General features: G+C 44.6%; 1 protein-coding gene across 2 annotated transcripts in view; it reads left to right on the top strand.

Annotated features, from left to right (window-relative positions):
- Window positions 1-2,113: 2,113 nt before the first annotated feature.
- KIT (KIT proto-oncogene, receptor tyrosine kinase) overlaps window positions 2,114-18,655 on the top strand; it is an 80,589-nt gene continuing 64,047 nt past the window's right edge. Inside the window, exon 1 of one of the 2 annotated variants that reach the window (XM_077815622.1) lies at window positions 2,114-2,190. In XM_077815622.1, coding sequence (XP_077671748.1) covers window positions 2,127-2,190 — 64 coding nt within the window. In that variant the 5' untranslated portion in view covers window positions 2,114-2,126. Of the gene's footprint in view, window positions 2,191-9,261; window positions 9,319-18,655 lie in introns of those variants that run through there. The other variant, XM_077815623.1, reaches the window with a different exon arrangement.

Raw genomic sequence — 18,655 nt, 5'->3', positions numbered from 1 at the left:
TTTAAGAATAGGATATAGTTTTTATAGTTTTTAAAGATCTAGTGAAGATTGTATCTATGCTTTTGACATCTGGAAAACTCTTTGACTAAAATGGCAATACTGATTTAAGATCATAGGGACAATGGCCTTTAATAAGCATTTTATAAATTAGATATAAAGGGAGTCTGAGATACCCTCTTCCTCAGTAGCAGTGAATAGACTTGTACTGAAATTTTTAAAAGTTTGGTTATTAAAATCCCCCTCCCCTCTGAAATTAATTTTGAGGCTGACTCCTAGTGAGAAATGTGATTTTAAAGAATGCTATTTGATTTAAAAAATGTATTCTCCTTTGCAGGCAAAGGCAGGATCTGCCCAGCAATAGAGACTAGTTGTCTAAAATGAAAACAGAGAAATTTAGACAGCCATTTTAAACATGCAAGACAAGACTTTGATCTAATGACTGACCATATGGGACAATGCTGTTAACCTTGGAAAAATCTAACAGTTTTGGAAAAAAAGAAAATGAATAACTTACTTTCAATAACTTTTCTGATCTTTACTGACACACTTGAAATTTGAAAAGTCCTCATTGATTCTGGTTGTACTTTCCCTGTTAAAAGTTGTCCTATCTCCCTCTCTACATCCAGATGGAAAATAAACAAGGTTTTTGGGGTATTTTTTACATTTTTTGACAGTTTTCTTTGACACTTCCCAAGTGTGTCTTTTCTCTCTCTGGATGTCTAATAGTATATAAAAGTTCTTGCTGCATGTGAGCCCGTGTAGGTATTAGTAGGGCTTTGTCTTGATTGTCTAGTGTCAATCGCTCTATGATACTTTTATGGGGGGCAAGCTGAGTGGAATTTCAGTGCTGTTAAACACCTATGTCTATGTTTAGGTATATATATGTATTATATATTAGCCAGCATGTAATTATTTTTATAAAATACAAAAAATGTATCTATGTATGTATATTTATATTTATTTCTGTAAAGAATTTTCTCCCTTTTTTCACTGTGGCAGAGACATTTGATCCCATAGTATGACAGGTTCTTGCTTAAAGGAAAGTGACTCTGTTTAGCTGTAGCTCTTTTTATTAAAGAAGGAGCTCTCTTTCTAGGGCCCAATCCTGCCCTAACACTGGTGTATTTCATATAATTTAAAACTACCTTCTTACATTTCTACACTCAAGGAGCATGTGAATCTTTTGGCTTTCAGGATTGGCATTCAAAGGGTATTCATTCTTTTGCTGCATGTACTGTTTGTCCAGCACTAACCAGTTATTTCTGTAGTCAATATGGGTTTATTGTGCATTACAACAAAGATTAAATCTTTACAGAATGTACGCATTAGAGTAGAGAATAACCAGAAGTCTTTACTGCACCATTAGGTGATAGAACACAAAGCCTATGGTCAAAGGTGTTTGTGCTTATGGCCCAACCAAAGAGATCTAAGGTATAGAGTTGTTGTACTGCAACAGGCTGAGTTTACAGTTAAGTGTTTTATTTGTATTCTGAGATGATGGGAACTTATTTTTCGAAACACTATACTGAATACATTATATATTTATACACAAAAAAAGAAAAGTCCCAGGGAGGCTACACGCAGGATTGACGCGGATCCTACCTATTAATATGCCCTTCGCCCTCAGTTTACTATGAGTGCTGAGGCTTAAATATATGACCAAGCTGTTGCCTGGTCGCTTCTCCATGCGGCGCATTAGGCGGGCTCCCGGGATACTTTCCCCCGTTCTCTAGCGTATGAAGCCAATTCCCGTTAATTTTTGTGCCCCTCTCCCTGACACACGGCGCCACCCCGCAGAGTTTCTGGCCCGCCCTTGGCATCAGCTGAAAGGGAGGGAGGTCCTGGAACCGGGTGAGACTCGGGGGCTCTGAGCCCCCCCCCCAGCCGCGAAGCTCGAGCGAGCGGCGGGCAGTGCTTGCCTGAGCCGCCCGCCACTGGGATCCGGGAGGAGGGGGGCCAGGGCAGAGGCGTGGCTGGAGGAGGAGCAGGTTGGGGGCGGCGGTGGCTGTGCGCTCCCGGCTCTCTCCCTCCCGCACTCGGCTGCTGCGGAGCTGTCTGGGCGCGCGGGAGGCTGGTGGCCGCGCGGGGAGCGAGGAGCGCGGCGCCGGGGAAGGCGCAGCGGCAGCATGAAAGGCTCTTACCTGGCTTGGGAGCTTGCGGGCGCTGTGCTGCTGCTGAGCTTTCCAACAGGTGGGACTGCGCCGCGTGGTCTAGCCGCTGCCGGGAGGGGGGTCCGCGCTACAACGGCCCGCGTCGTGTGCAGGGGGAGCCGGTGCGCCGCTCCCAGAAGCGGGGAGGGAAGGGGCAGCACTCAGCAGCTGCGCCCGCTGGCACTTGGGCTGCGCAGTCGCCGGTGAGGGGCTAGCAAAGCTCTTGCACCTCAGCTTCCAGAGCAGCGCTGGGACAGGCAGGGTGGGTGGCAGCGCAGGGGTGCGTGGAGGCGTTTGTGGAGAATTGCAAACAGTTATTTCTGGTCATCTGCCTAGGAGCGCGGGGACAATTTGTGTGTGGGGGGAGGAGTGGGGTACTGAGAGCCATTGACCAAACTGTAAACCCGGCACCCCTAGTTCAGCACCTATGCCTCTGCCGGGGAAGGAAGGTGCGCCTGGCTTTCTTACCTCACTCCATTGATAAAGATCGACCAGGTCGCCGCACCAGCTGTGTTTATTGTGAAAACTCTGGCGCTGCAGCGGTTCACGCAAAGGACAGGTTCCTCGCGTTGCTTAGCGGTCCCTCCTGCTACAGGGGGCCGGGTATTTGTTGCGTTGCATTGACCACTGGCCTGAGTTTCAGTTGCACGAACTTTGGCAAGTCCTTGCAGAGCGTGTCCTGCCAATGAATAGCTTGAGCGCGATTTTTGGAGGCGCGTGAGCTCTCCTTACTGCCCTCCAATGCCAAGTCTCGTCATGCTGCTGTAGTGCTTCCTGAAGCCAGGCTTGCACTGGTTTTGGAGGGGGAAGCGCGGTAGCCTGATAGCTCCTGCAGTGTCCGAATGGGCTACTGTGAGGGAAGCAGAAACAATCACTGCTCCCGAGCCAATGGCAGCTGCATTTTTTGGTAATAGAGTATTTCCTATTCAGGCGTGCGAGTCTGGCTACCACATCCAGGAAAGGAGTGTTAGTACTTAATGCACCTTTTTTGTTTCTCAGAGAACTATTATCTGTCGGTGGGGGAGGGGTCTTGCATCTGCCCGGGTTGGGTTGTTTTGGCAGTAAACTATCTCGTAATCAGTACAAAGTGTCCCTGTGGTCAGATGGCTGTTAAACAGTAGAAATGGTAACGAGAAATACTTTCAAGAGGAGGAGTCCGGCTTCCAGCAGCAGAGGCGAAGGTGTAAGTGAAATGTAGTCGTCAGGGATGTCACAGGTTTCATTCTTTCTACACAGATGATTTTGAGGGCACTGTTACATGACTGTATTTAGTAGAGCATCTCCTAGTCAACCTATTTATGCATTTTGTCAGTCTTGTGAGAGACAAACTTTTAATCACCTGTTCTTTCTAAGTTAGAATACCTGTCAAGCCCTCTTTTAAAGGAGGCTTTCTAGTTCTTGCACTGGGCTTGTGGATTTTTAAGTCATTTCACTCATGCTGTGCCTAGTGTCCTGGAGAACTGAGTTGATGGTACCGATGGGACAGCAAATATGTATGCTCCTCACTCTGAAACCTGTCATGCCATTGTCATTCTAATTTATTGCCCTCTTTTGTTTAGACAGGTCACTCAGACTCAGGCATTTAGCAATTCCTATCACCTTTATGCCAAGTTTTAGCTTAAATCTGCAGGTAGTCCTGCTGAAATAAATGGGGCAACTTGCAGTAGAAAGAATGTACTCAACATGAAAAAGGTGGCAGAATCAGTCTCTGCTCTACCAGCATATCTGTGAAACCTGAGGAGTTGCCATCATCCAGATTTAGATTGTATAGAAGGTCAGGCAATGTCAAACCCAACTCAAGCTACTGATGACAATCTGTCAGCGTAGTAACTGTGATATATCAGGCTGACAAATTCAGGATTTCCCCATCAAAATGTTTAATAAAAGAGGTATAGGGGAAAAGCCATCAGATGTTCTCAGTGGCCTAAATTTACCCCTTGGATAACTCTAATGATTTAAAGGAGTTGCACCAGGGATGAATTCAGCTCACTGTTTGAATCAAAATTGGAAGCCTGACCACTTAAAAAAATTGATTCCTCCCTCCCTTATCTTATTTGAAGCTAAGGGTGGAGGGAAGCAGTGCATGGTGACAGAAAACAAAAGGTGGTTGAACTTTTCTCTCCTAATTCTTGAAAGTGGGGTCTTGCAGATAACCCTCTCTGGCCTTTAATGTATCCACAGTGGAACAGCTGAGAGAGACTCTGTAGCCTGGTGGTTAGCACACTGGGAGTGGGTGTCCCCTTCCTGCATTGAATTTTGTAATTATTTAGCCACAGTGGAACAACTTCAACAGGATGAGTGAGGGAGCCCCACATCAGAGTCTCCTATAGCTCAGTGGTTAGGGCACTCACTTGAAATAGCAGATCCCTTCCCATGGGGAATGTGAAACAGGTCTTCCACATCCCAGGTGAGTACCCTAACCACTGGGCTAAAAGTTATTATGAGGGAGGTTGTCCTCCTGCCCTTCTCCCCCCTGGCTTCTTGCAAAAATGGCATAGGGGTTGCAGCTGAGGGCTTGTCTACATTTACAGTGCTGCAGCTGCACCGGTGCAGCTGTGTTACTTAGTGAAGCTTCTCCCATTGACACAGGGGTGGTAGCTATGTCAACAGGAGAGGCCACACTCCTGAGCTACATAGTTGTATCCACACAAATTTGTAGTGTAGACCAAGCCTGAGAATTCCAAGTGGAGGGAGGTGCCTCCCTGCAGCCCAGACAGGTACCTGTCTCAAGAAGGGTGGGGCTTAGCATAAACCATTGGCTTGGTATCTCCCATTGGCTAGTTTAGGCAAGGCATCACCTAGCATGCTGACTTTTGTGCTAAACTCAGGCTTTGAGTCCCAGTGATTTTCTAGGCACTTAAAAGTTAGGTGCGATGAAGCTGAGCATGGCCTCGCCTAAGTTTGTAGCCCACATTTCTTTACATTTATGAAATACCAGTTCAGTGCTCTAGTTTTGTACAGAAATTACATGGGTCGAAAGGGCCACCAAACCAACCAACTAACAACCCCTCCCACAAGAGGTTACTGTCCAAACTTCTTGTAAGCATATAAAAGATAATTACATTTAACTTCCCCCAATGTCTACTAACCTCCAGATACCATTTCTGACCCCAGCCCCTTAAGTAGTCCTCTGGTTGTCCCTGACCTTCAAATCAGCCCTCCCTTTCCTCAGGAAAAGCCTGGGAAAATAGGTCAGCCTTGCAACATGTCCTGAAGGTCACCAAATCCAGGCTCTTGTGTCAAGGAGTAGAAGGTGCAGGGGAGATTATTTCTTTCTCTTGATTACTTACTTGATTAGATTCAGACACATTTTCTGGAGTTATTTGCTTTGAACGGCACCGTAGATGAATTTACTAATATTGATGAGAAGTGAATAGTGAATGAGAATTAGTGCATTAGAATGGGATGAGAAGTGAATAGTATGTAAGACTCACTATAGTAAAAATGTTTGTCTTGGGTAAGTGTCTGTTTGTGTGTGTGTGTGGGGGGGGTGTATGTGTCTGTCTGTGTTTTACATCACAATTAATTTCTTTATCGGATAGTCAAGAGTTTCTCTCCTCCCCTGCCTCTCCCTGACTTTTGCAAAAAGAGAATGAATTGGTACCAAACTAAACCTTCAGTCCCCTCGCTTCGCTGCTGGTATTTTGTGCCCTTTCCCTGTCCTTGTGTTTTCTGCATCTCAGTTTATTGCCATCTTCTCCCCTTTTACTTTTTTTTTTTTAGTTCATCCACTCTTTTTGTGGGATGTTCTTTTAGAATCTTCAGGTTAGATTCCCAGAGGGGACTTGGACTCAACATTGCAACAGCTTCTGTGAGGTGCCCAATAGAATTCACAGTCCTGAGTTAGGCAACCAGGCATCCTGTACAATGCATGAGACAGAGTTAAGCATCTAAGAATGGGACCCACAAAAGTCAGCAAGCTTAACAGGGAGCCATCTAGACTAGCCAATAAGAAATGCCAAGGAGAGAAGGGGTTCATAAGCCCTATCCCTCAGATGTGTTATGTCTTGGCAGGTGGGAGGTGCCTCCCTCTGCTCAGGATTCACAGCTATGAACACTCACCTGAAATTAGGCACCTAAACTTTCTCTTTAAAAATATGGAGGAGGTGGTGGCACCTTGCCTTATAACTTTTAGCCCCAGAATGTGGAAGACCCAGGCTCAATTCCCCCCTCTGCCTGCTGTGGAGTAGAGATGTGAACTTGCGTCTTCTGCCTCCCAAGAGAGTGCCCTAACCACAGAGCTGTGGAAAAGAGTGAGAATGAGTCTATAGCCCAGTGGTTATGGCAATCACCATGTGAGAGACCCAGGTTCCAGGCCTCCTTCTGTGCATATTTAATTATTTATATGCAGCGGAACAGTTTTAATGGGAGAGTATGAGAGAGACCATTCCCAGAATACCCCACAGCCCAGTGGTGAGGGTCCTCTCCTGGGAGGGAATGACTCCAATTCTAGTCCTTTCTCCACATCAGGTTGGGGGGGGGGGGCGGAATTGAACCAGGTCTTCCACATCTGGGATGTGTGCCCTGATCACTGGGCTAAAAGTTATAAACAGGTCTGGAACTATCACTTCCTCCACTGTTTTGTCACTGTGTGAGGCCTGATTATGTAAACGGCTTCTGACAGTGTCCACTGGTTTTCCGCACAGGTAAGGTGGGCAGGGCCAGCTTCAGGATTGCACTGACGCTTAGGCATGAGTTAGGCACCCCCCTAAGGTGACTGTGCAGACGGTCACTGGCAGATTTTTGTAGGTGCCTGGGGGACTTTACCAGAGGAAATTTAGGCACCTAGGGACTTTAGATGCCTGCAGCCATGAGCAGGGTGTTTGAGGATCTACATTTTGGCATCTAAAGTGGCAGTTAGGTGCCAAAAATCCCTTTGTGGATCTAGCCCTTTTTTGTTATTCCTCCCAGGCTTCCTGAAAATCCTCTCATCCCATTCACTCTGCTGCTATGATTGGGCATGGTTCCTTTCAGAGCCCATCAACACTCTTATTCAGACAACTAAACAGTAATATAAAGTGTGCCCTCTGCCTGGAAGGTGCGTGTCTATCTCCATTATGTTCCCAACACCTGCCAGCCCTGGGGGAGCTTGCTAAAAATTCAGATGGACTGTTGCTAAGTTATTTGATTCCCCATCCCTCCATTTCTGTGTGTGTTTTACCTCCATCTCCCAGCAATTCTGTTTGTATTTTCCTCCCTTCCCTACATAGGTGAGTATAGGTATGAGTCTCCTGCGCATATTGGTTGCCCGAAGCGCTGCCAGGAGCAGAATGGAAATGTCAAGGATTGTGCAATACTGTACTTTTCCTGCCAGAGTCACTGGGAAACTACTGTGATCACGTGCCTACATTTGATTCCTCTAGGATATACTCATTTCTGTGTAACAGAGAATGTGCAGGGTTTGGGAAGAAGCAGGATTTATATTCAAATCCAATTGAAATACTATTGATACAAATTGGTGACATTTCTGTGTGCTATTTTTCTAACACAATGACATAAATTATTCTAACTTTTAACACAATTAGGCTATGGTGAATCTTCACATACTTTTCATTTTACTTCAGTAACTTCTTACAAATTGTGTGGTTTCAACAATATTTCCTTGCTCATATGTAGATCAGGGCGGTTACCCCTTTACAAAGAGTGGTAAGTATTACTCTGTTTTACAGATGGAGAAACTGAGGCGGAAAGGTTGTGACTTGACCAAGGTAGAACAGTAAGCCAGGGGCAAAGTCTAAAATAGATTCTGGTAATGAAATCCTAGCCCCACCAAAGTAAATGGAAGAATTTCAACCTAGCTTGACTTCCAGTTCTGTTCTGTGGCCTAATGCTGCCTCTACATTCTGTATATTCTATTGTTTAATTTAACACAATATATAAATTTGTTGTAATTACAGTATAACTCTTTGTAGATTCAAAATATTTTAAATATTTTGTAACAAATCTATCATTCAGTTTAACTAAACATAAAATGCTATGCATTTATATTTTGAAGAAAAGTTTCTTTGCACCCTGAATTTTCAGTAAACAATCTGAAAAAATCTTAAGGTAAGAAGTAACAAAATCTGGAAAAAAGAAGAATTTCAAAGCATCAAAGAGGCTCAACAACATTTATATACAGTACATGACAGAAGATCTATTATGTTATTGGTTTGGTAAAGAGAGACAGTAATCACTTTTGGGCTGTCCTGCACTCTCCACTGATGAAGGTAAAATGCGTGAGAGAAGAAGCCATTGCACATTATCTTTCTCAATGTATATATGCACATGTTATTTTACAGATGTTGTTTTTCTTTTTAGTGTAGTGCAAACATCTTCCAGGATTTTGACTCACTTCCTCAAGTCTCTTTCAGCTGTTTAAAAAAGGACATGAGGAAATGAGTTCTAATATCCTGAAAAGAGTTTTTACTTTAAGTAGTCTTCATTGTGGCACAATTTTTCATTTTATGTATAGCTCTTTGCCTTGTTTTTACCCACTAGTGTCCTACCTGATTCCCCCACCTCCCAAAATTGTTGTTCTGTTCCTCAGTGTTCAGACTATTGTTCAATTTATGAACTTGTGAAACTTTCTGTGAAGAATGAGGTTTAAGGCAAAAGCTGAATTGCAGCTGAAGGTGAAAACCCAGTTTTCTGTTTAAACAAGGGGTCTCAAACACGCGGGCCGCATGTGGCCCGCAGAGTTCTTCCCTGCGGCCCGCCAAGCTCCCTGCAGTCCCCCCCGCCCCATCCCCTCCCCAGCGTGACACGTCCCCAGCCTAGCTCCAGGCCAGGGGTGGGCAAACTATGGCCCCAGGCCACATCTGGCTCTTCTGTGCTTTGGATCTGGCTCGCAGATTTGCCAATCCTGTGGTGCTGAGGGCCCTGCGCCCCTCCGGGAAGCGGCCTGCCGCTTCCCTGTGGCCCCAGGGGCAGGAGGAGCAGAGACTCCGTGAGCTGTTCTTGCCTGTGGTAACCTCCCCTGAAGCTCCCATTGGCCGGGAATGGGGAAGCATGGCCAATGGGAGCTTCGGGGGAGGTACCCACAGGCAAGAACAGCTCATGGAGTTCTCTGCTCCCCGGGGCCACAGGGACAGGGTGCCCACCGCTTCCCGGAGCGGTGTGGGCCAGGGCAGGCAGGGAGCCTACCCTGGCCCCAGTGTGCGCCCCTGCCACCCTGGAGCCGCTCAAGGTAAACGGTGCTGGGCCGGAACCTGAACCCCTCCTGCACCCCGCACCCTAACTCCCTGCCCTGAGCCCCCTGCCTGCACCCCAAACCCCTGACACACCCTGCACTCCCTCCTGCACCCCAGCCCCCTGCCCCAAGCCCCCACCACACCCCTCACTCCCTCCTGCACCCCAACTACCTGCTCTGAGCCCCCTCCCGCACCCCAACCCCCTGCCATACCGCTCACTCCCTCCTGCACCCCAACTCCCTGCCCTGAGCCGCCTCCTGCAGCCTGCACTCCCTCCTGCACCCCAACCCCCTGCCCTGAGCCCCCTGCTGCACCCCACAGGCGTGGGTGGAGTGGGTGGCGGGGGCAGCTGGGGGCCGGGGTGTGATGCGGCCCTCGGGGCTAACGTACGAGTCCTCATGTGGCCCTCCTGGTGATTTGAGTTTGAGACCCCTGGTTTAAACCTTTCTCTCATTCCAAAGCATTTGCTCATTTATTTAAAATCAAACTTTGACAAGAATACACAGAACTAGTTAGAAAACTGATTAAAACAACTCTTTTGCTTTGCTATTTTTACTGTTGGGGTATTTTGTTTTATTTATGAATTTTAACAGACTGAAAGGGTGTTCAAAAGGGCACTTAGGCACCTAACTGCTATTAAAAGCCAATTCTGCAAACAGCCATGCATGTGCTTAACTGTACATATGAGTAGTCTCATTGGTTTGGGATTTTACACTGGAAACTGAAATGTATTGTTTGCTCACTGGCTAAGATTGCTGCAGTTAGTGATAAAAGCATAAAATAATAGTGTAAACGTGTGTTTGAAGAGTGAATGTGACTCGTATTTTCAGGATTACAATAATTAGAAGGTACAGTAAATGTTAATCTCATAGTGGGTTTATTATTTGGTATTTTGATGGATTACTCCAAAAAGTAGGTTACCCAATAAATGTTTTCTGGTTTTGATATTTTCTAATGCAGATGCACAATAAGTAACGCTGTACTGCTCTTCACAAATCACCTGAGGGCAACTTAACTAAAATTAAGCACTATTTAATAACATAATCAACCACGCATTTCTATAGTTTTGCATTTGAAAACATGAAGTGATTAGCATTTAAAATCTCAGCCAACAGCTGAGTACAGAATCATGAAATAGAACTACTAATACTTGACACTGGGAAAACTTCAGTGGACAAATGGGATAACTGCAGTGATAGATCTGAGTGGAACATAGGTTGATGATGCACAAGCTTAGGAAGATAAAGCTGACTTGTGTTTGTTTTTGAGAGCTTTGTAAGTGAAATTTGAGAATTCAGATTTGAATCAGATAGGCTGTTACATTCCATATTAGTGCTCATTGCAAACATGACAAAGGAGTTACAATGGTTGGGCAGTAGGGTGACCAGATCGCAAGAGTTAAATATCAGGACACATTGGGCGAGCTCGGGAGGCGGGGGGGAGAGAGACAGACACAGGTGCACAGCCCCGACTGGAGCCAGAGGCACACTGGTCTGCCTGGCCCTGTGCTACCAGAGTGCCCCTTCCTGTTGGGGGTGGGCCCATGCTGTGCCACACAGCTCCCCTGCCCAGCGCCCCCTGGATCCACTATGCCCAGAACCCTCATACAGTCCTTCCACCACAAATGTACAGTGCTGTGCACACACACACACACCCTGCCCAGCGCCCCCTGCCCACAGCCCCACCACAGCTGCCCAGCAACCCACACAGAAGCCCCTACTCGCTAGTTTCCCAATACACATAGATTTCCCCTTCCTCCCTCCCTCCCAGTGCCCTTCCCCACAGCCCCACTGCCACAACTACACAATGCCCCACTGCCCAGTGCCCTGATACACACCGATCTCGCCACTTCCCAGCACCCCCAAACAGGCCTGCACTGTCTAGTACCCCAAAACACACAACCCCCCCCCCCACTGCCCAGCACTCTCCACACCCTCACAGCCCAGCACCCCCCCCACAAACCTCCCAGACACTCACCATCACACCCCTGCCCCCTTCCCTGGCCACACTCACCAGCCCTGCTGGGAGGTCTCTGGCTCCTAGGGTGAGCGTGGCGAGGGGAGTCTCCAGACTACACGTGCTATGCCCGTCACAAGTGCGAGCTCCATGGCTCCCATTGGCCGGGAAAAGCGCCAATGGGAGCTGCTGGAGCCGCGGAGCAGGGCTTGCAGGCGCCGGCAGCACGCAGAGCCCCCCCACCCCAAGAGCCAGAGGGACCTGCCAGGGGGCAAGGTGGGACATCTTGGTGATGCTTACCTGGAGTGGCTTCCGTCCCGGGAAGCATCCGGCAGGCAGGTCGTCTGGCTCCTAGGGTCGCAGGTCGGGGAAGGGCGGAGGGCTTTCTGCCTGCTCCCGGCGCCTGCAAGCCCCCGCTCCTGCAGCACACAGCACTCCTGCTGGTGGGTGGGCACCAGGAGCTGCCCCAGGACGTGGTGAGCAGGACGTGGTCCGGATGGTCCCGATATCGGGACAAAGGGCGTCCCAACCTATGTAAAGTTGGGATGCAGGACAAGTCCCCTAAAATTGGGATGTCTGGTCACCCTATTGGGCATAGAGATGACAGAGGTGTTTTTGACCAACATTTCCTTCTGTTTTCTGTGGGTAGTAGTCTCAACCAGGCAATGTTCCACATATGGTGAACTGGTGTATTCCTCATGGCATATAGTGGACTGTTAACCAGTGAACTGCCTGATACAAATGCTGAGTTGAAGAACCTGAGCTGGATGGCTTTAAAGAGGAACTTCCTTAGTAATCTCCTGTCATTCAGAAAACTAAGGAGTTGTAAGGGAAAAGCTCCAAATTAACTAAACCTCTCAGAAACAAATGTTGCTTTGCATATTGCCAACCCTTAAACATTCAAAAATCATATCTACAACCCAAATCATGATATTGCCTTATGAATCACTAATTTTTTTTTGTTTTTTGTTTTTTAATTAATGCGTTTTGGGTTTTCTGTTTTTCTGGTTTCTGAGCTTCTAGGGTGCCACTGGTAATATTCTCAAGTTTTTCTCTGAAGGCTAGAAACTTGCAGATTTTCTTAATGAAAGCCAAAACTCACATTCACATGACTCCAGGAGGTGAGGCTGTTTAAAAAAAGAAAAAAAAAACAAACCCTAAATATCACAAGACTCATAAATAGTTGGAGAGTAGGTAACACTGTGTTTTGACTGCTTCCAGTATGACTATTTGGCTTAAAGGGAGTTGGATAGGAAGGACAAAACTGTTGTTAAACCCAGGAAGCTGGCTAGCAAGGCAACAGAGATGTGGAATAGAAGCATTCTTTTGATGGTTGGAAAAGTATAATTTTTTAACTTAAAAATGTCACATTAACTTCAGCAAAATTAATGTTTCTTCCCCATAGGGTGGTAGGCTTTTTTTTTTTTTTTTTTTTTTTGAGGCACAGACTCTCAAGGTTTCCTATTCCATAGCACTTCTAACTTCCAGGTATTGTACAATGCATTGCTAATTTTTTCTTTAATTCTGATATCTTCACAGCTACATTAATATTATATTGAAAGAACATGTTACGGTGCTGTAAAAAGAGGACAAATTGTGGGAATAAAAATAGCTGTACACTTTCAAGTGCCACCCATAAAGCACACTCCATCCATGCAAGATGCCAACATGGGATGCCACTTACAGTGGACCAATTTATATTAATTCAAATTGCAGTTGTGGCAGGAAGCCCTCCTTGTGGATATCCACGACTCTCTTCTGAGGTACTGGGAAACTTGAAGTTTCCCTCCTCCTAGACCAGAACCCATCCCTCCTGTCTGAAGACAAGGACCACTAGTCTGAGCAAGAGGAGTGACCCAGGTAGCCTGTAGTCCAGAAGTAGAGTGGGCTGCCACCACTTCAAAATCTTGCCTAACAGAGGAATCTGTGTGTGTGTGGCTCCTGCTACCAACCCAGCAGGGCCCTTGACTGAGATGGCAGATGTAGCCCCTGCCCCATACACACACGCCACAGGATTCTTTGCTGGGTGGGTGGGGCTACAGTCTTCCTCTTTCTGGGTTGGACTACAGCCTCCCTGAAGACAGAGCAGTGTGCTGGAGAAGAGGAAGGAGGTCTGAGCCTCCCTGAAGAAGAGCCACAGTGGGTCTTCTGGCCCCACCTTTACAGCAGACAGATCTCGTGGCCTCTTCTGCTACCACCATTCCAAGCAGGAGGTGGGGACATGGTGGGGATGGCCTGCATGGGATGTGCATAGGATCCCAGATTGTATGCAGTATAGTACACAATATATACACTGTGTAGACTACCAGCTTAAGGGGGCTTGCAGATGTGTGGTAAAATTGGGATTGAGCCATGAGCTAATGAAACAAACTGTTGGTTACAAAAAAAGCACAGCCTTTGACCTCATGACATTAAGCAAATATAAAATGGTGACTCTCACAAAGAGATCTCTTCAAAGACTGTCTAAAATTTATTTGCATTCATGTTTGGATACATTGCAGTTATTTGCTTTTTGAATACAAGGGCCAGATTTGGAACTGTTTACACCAGTGTAAATCCATAGTACTGTCACTCCTTTGAGTAAATGAAGCTACACTGGAGTAAGTGGAGGTCAGAGTCTGTTTCACTGCCTCTTTAATTTTGCCAAAGATGAAAATACCTCTAGCTAGATAGCACAAAGTTAGGTGTGTTTATAAGCAGATGGACAAGTAGATGCAAAAATAAACAAGCAATAAATACTGACTAATGAGATTCCTGCCATTTCTTGTGCAAAACATATCACCTGCTTCTATCACATGGCACTTTCTGTGGGCAACTACCTACAATTAACTCTGCATAAGCAATTAAACTGTGCGTAGAAAAACTCTTCGTTAGAGGACTGTGTTAATATTTTAGGAAAGTAAAGACAATCTTGTAGGCAATATATATAAATGACTTATTTGTAATACATGCCAACATCTGAGATAAAAGTTAAAAAAGGAGTTTTAGTTATTAAATTTCCTTGTCAAAAGTAGACTGGGAAGAAATATGACAGATTGTCAGAAATGCATCTGACTCACTATCTGTATGACACCTCCAAAACCAAACTTTACACAGATTTTACAGAATCCTAGAATGACTACATGAAGCAGGTTTTGCTAACCATGGTAAATTCTGGAGATGCTGCCAACCAGCAGCTAATTTGCCCTACATAATGTTTCCTGGCCACAAATCATAAAAAATATATACTGGAGCAATATGTACAAAGGCATTTCTATAGACCAAAGTACAAAGAGATGCCCCTCTTAAAAATATGTATACAAGAGTTGGTAGAAGAGTTCAGTCTTAGAGTGAACACCAAGAAATGGGTAGCAACATCCCAAATATTAGCAAAGCTTATGCAATATTTAGAAAATGGAAATATACATTAAGAGTATTCAGAACTATATAAAAATTGTCAAACACAGATGCAATGAAGAAAATTCGTTTACATGGGCAATTAAATGTGGAAACACACACAGACTTGGTGTCATATGGGTGCATTATATGCAAGTGTGATGTCTTTCATAATGTGGTAATGGAGCCATGTAAGTATCTTAGATATGTCATGACTAAAACAACATTTTGTAATCAATATACACTAATCTCATGATTCTGTGGCTGGGTATTTCTTGTGTCCATTTTTTCACTAAATGAAACTGAACCTAAAAGCATAAAGCATATAATATATAGTGTGGCTTACTCATTGCTGTAATTTCGTTGAAAAAATTAATACAAAATAAAATATGTAGATATAGTAAAAAGCTTTGGTCCTCTAATGCATTATTTAATGTGGTCCAATGTAGGAGTACAGATAACATAATTATACAGTTATTGGTATCTTTTACCCCTCTGAAGGCGATGCATAGATGACTAACCAGTGCACCTTTAATGAAATTGCTACCTTTTAATAAAGTTGCTGCCAGGGCTTGAAATAATAATCATTCACATTGCCAAAAGTCCTACATCTCCTTCCTTAATTGAGCTTTTTCCAAATAACCTTTGATTCAAGTTGCAATCCGAGGGGAAAAAACTATGTGCTCCGAGTTTTCTCACTTGCCTTTGTTGGAACTACCTTTTCACAAATATCCAGAAAGCAACATTTCAAGCCTCAGAGTAACAGCCGTGTTAGTCTGTATTTGCAAAAAGAAAAGGAGTACTTGTGGCACCTTAGAGACTAACCAGTTTATTTGAGCATAAGCTTCCATGAGCTACAGCTCACACGACAGCTTATGCTCAAATAAATTGGTTAATCTCTAAGGTGCCACAAGTACTCCATTTCAAGCCTGTGCTCATTACAAGAAACATTCTTTTAAAATGGAAACAGAATTGAAAAGATAATGTACTTTTTAAAGTAAATGTCACCAAAAAGAGTGTGAGGAGATTGAAAATCCATTAAGCAAATTGACCAGCAAATGTCGTGAGGAATGAAAAACAGAATTTGAATAAACAAATTTTGTCCATTAGCATGCTTTTCAATCCATTTTAATTGTTCTGTCTTAATTATTTTGGATTTTGTTTATTTAAATGTATAATGGCTGCAAAAAATAACTATTGGAGCAATTAGTTGATTAGCAATTTAGAAAACTAGAGTAAAAAGAAAACAATACATTAGAAGGCAATGTCATTCTAGAGGACATGTAAAATATCAAATTTTACAAGTGTTACTGCAAGCAGCTATTTTATTTGGGCGAATGCCATGTTTATATTCACTGCAGATCTGTACTCTATGGTTGTCCATTTTAGTAAGAATTAACCATTTAAATTGTTTTAAGTTCAGACATTCTTTCTAATCAGATTTAGTTCAGTTGTGCATCAGTATTAATTTTGTTTATCACGGAAGGATTGCTACCACAAAATCTACATTCACTGTTGTATAAGACTACTGTGTGTATCTAGAATGCTTTGTTGCTATTGTAATTATTGAGACTGCTCAGTGCTGGAGAATACCATACCACTAATGTACCAGTAGCATGCTAGGTGTACTGCAACTCAAGAGAAGCAATGCAGGTAATGCAGCAGCTAGGCATTGTAGGCAGTCTAATCGAGAGTTAAGACTCTTCAGGCCCGGGGTGCCCTCTCCAGTCCAGTCTCTGTACAAGCAAACCAGAGCTTGCAGGTTTCCAGGCCAGGCTCATTTAGTGTCTCTCACTGGGGACCCTACCCACTGGCTCCCTACCCAGTTGCTGCTGCTCCGCTCCCTCAAAAGTCTTGCACAGACCTGCACTCAGCTGTAAAGTCTGGCAGTCACAGCCTGTTCCCCACCGTGAAAGCTCTGCATGCAGTTCCTGGGATTCCACTCTGCATCCAGCTTCTCTGCAGTTCCTGGCTTGCTACTCAGCCACTGCTTTCCAAAAGGGCCCAGCCACCTCATTGGAGTACGGGGTTGGGGTTTTTACCAGTAGTACCTTAATTCTTGACACTATCACCGCCTTTTATTGTGTTCCTATTCAATGTGTTAGATTTGAAAGATAAGGAAGTTAATGTTAAAAGACACAGATTGTTGAAGACCAAGTTTGATAAACAGCAATACCCATGTTAAACTTACTCTGTTGTCCTTCCCTTAGTGACCATGAGCATTCAAGAATTCAAAACTTTAATACAGCTATTAAAGAATCATAGAATATCAGGGTTGGAAGGGACCTCAGGAAGTCATCTAGTCCAACCCCCTGCTCAAAGCAGGACCAATCCCCAAGTAGCTCAGGAGCACCATTATTTGGAATAAGCATAATCAACATATATTAACTCTGTTGAATATGTTGGACAACAAATACTTTGTTCTGTAGAAAGATTAGTCTGATTTGTGCAGCTCCTGCAACATGTGTTTGGTGACAGCAATGGAAAGGTTGAGTTTTCAACCTTGGCTTCTAAGGCTTGGTCTACACTAGCAGCTTATGTTGGGCTAGTCTACACTGGCAACGTTAAAGCTCTGGTAACATGGCTTGTGTAGTTGCGGCAGAGCGCTGGGAGAGAGCTCTCCCAGCGCTCTAAAAAACCCACCTCCACAAGGGGCGCAGCTACCAGCGCTGGTGTTCTGTCTACACTGGCGCTTTACAGCCCTGAAACTTGATGTGCTCGCGGGGGGTGGGGTGGGGGGGCTTCAGACCGCTGAGCGAGAAAGTTGCCGCGCCGTAAAGTGCCAGTATAGACAAGCCCTTGGTATACCTGTGTCGTTCAGAGGTGTGGACATAGTTGTACAACAACTGCTGGTGTAGACAGTGCTGTGTCGATGAAAGAAGCTCTCCTGTCGACATAGCTACCACCTCCTGGAGAGGTAGAGTACCTATGCTCATGGGAGAAACTCTCCTGGTGACAGTAGGTAGCGTCTTCACTGAAGTCCTACAGCAGCGTAACTGCATGATGCAGCTGCACCGCTGCAGCATTTTAAGTGTAGACAAGTCCTCAGACTGAAGTTGGGGAAGGGGGTGAGAAGGTACTTTCTCAAACAACTGAGGCCTGTCTTTCAAATATGCTGAATACTCATGATTCTAGTTGGATTCACTGGGAGCTACAGGTGCGCAGCACCTTTGAAAATCATGTATTTTATCACATACTGAAGTGTCATTTAATTCCCCTTTTGTGGAGGGCGCAACAAATTCTGCATGGGCAGCTTTCTTTTGCAAAGTAAAAGGCACCTCTGCAGGCCTTATTCACTGAGAAGCAAAATGTAAATGCTACATGACATGGCTCTCCGATTAAATTCTAGACAATTGACATTTTGGCATTGCTAAACTTCTAGTCTAGCATGAGAGGGGTGCCTAGTCAATGGAATGGGGTAGGACAAAAGGGAATTACTTTTCTCAACTACGTAACATTTAATACCTTCTCCCCTTTGGAGAAATTTGGGAGAGTTTCATACACCAAAGTAAGTTACAGCTGTCCCTGTGTGACTGGTATTTAAGATGTAACCTTATTTGTTTCCTTTTGGCATAAATTGGAGGATAAAAAAAATCTAAGTGAAAGGAACTAAAATCCAGATTCAGTCATAACTTTACATGAGTATATTGTACATTTTCATTGTCATCAAGACAACTTATTTCAAATCCTATATAGCATTTAATAGGAATCTGAAAAATGTGGTGAACAAGAACTGTGTGGTATCCTTTAAGATGAAGTCAGTGCTCAAAGAGATAGGAGATGAACAAGAAATAGGTCTCAGCAAGTTTACTGCAGCCTTGCAAACAATCTTGAAAATGTAATTACTTGAATTTAAGATCCCAAGAGCACTTGTCATGGAAAAATATGAAAGGTAGTTCCAGTTCTCATTTCTTCTCCATAAACCCAGTATTGATTATTTAGAAATTGTGATGGATCAATTATTTTCATTGTGTAATATTAGTACAACTTAATTAGGAGCCA

The sequence above is a fragment of the Eretmochelys imbricata genome, chromosome 4 (genome assembly GCF_965152235.1).
Source record: "Eretmochelys imbricata isolate rEreImb1 chromosome 4, rEreImb1.hap1, whole genome shotgun sequence".
Lineage (NCBI taxonomy): Eukaryota > Metazoa > Chordata > Testudines > Cheloniidae > Eretmochelys > Eretmochelys imbricata.
Note: the sequence above shows the minus strand (reverse complement) of the source record. Positions and strands in the feature narration are given on the sequence as shown.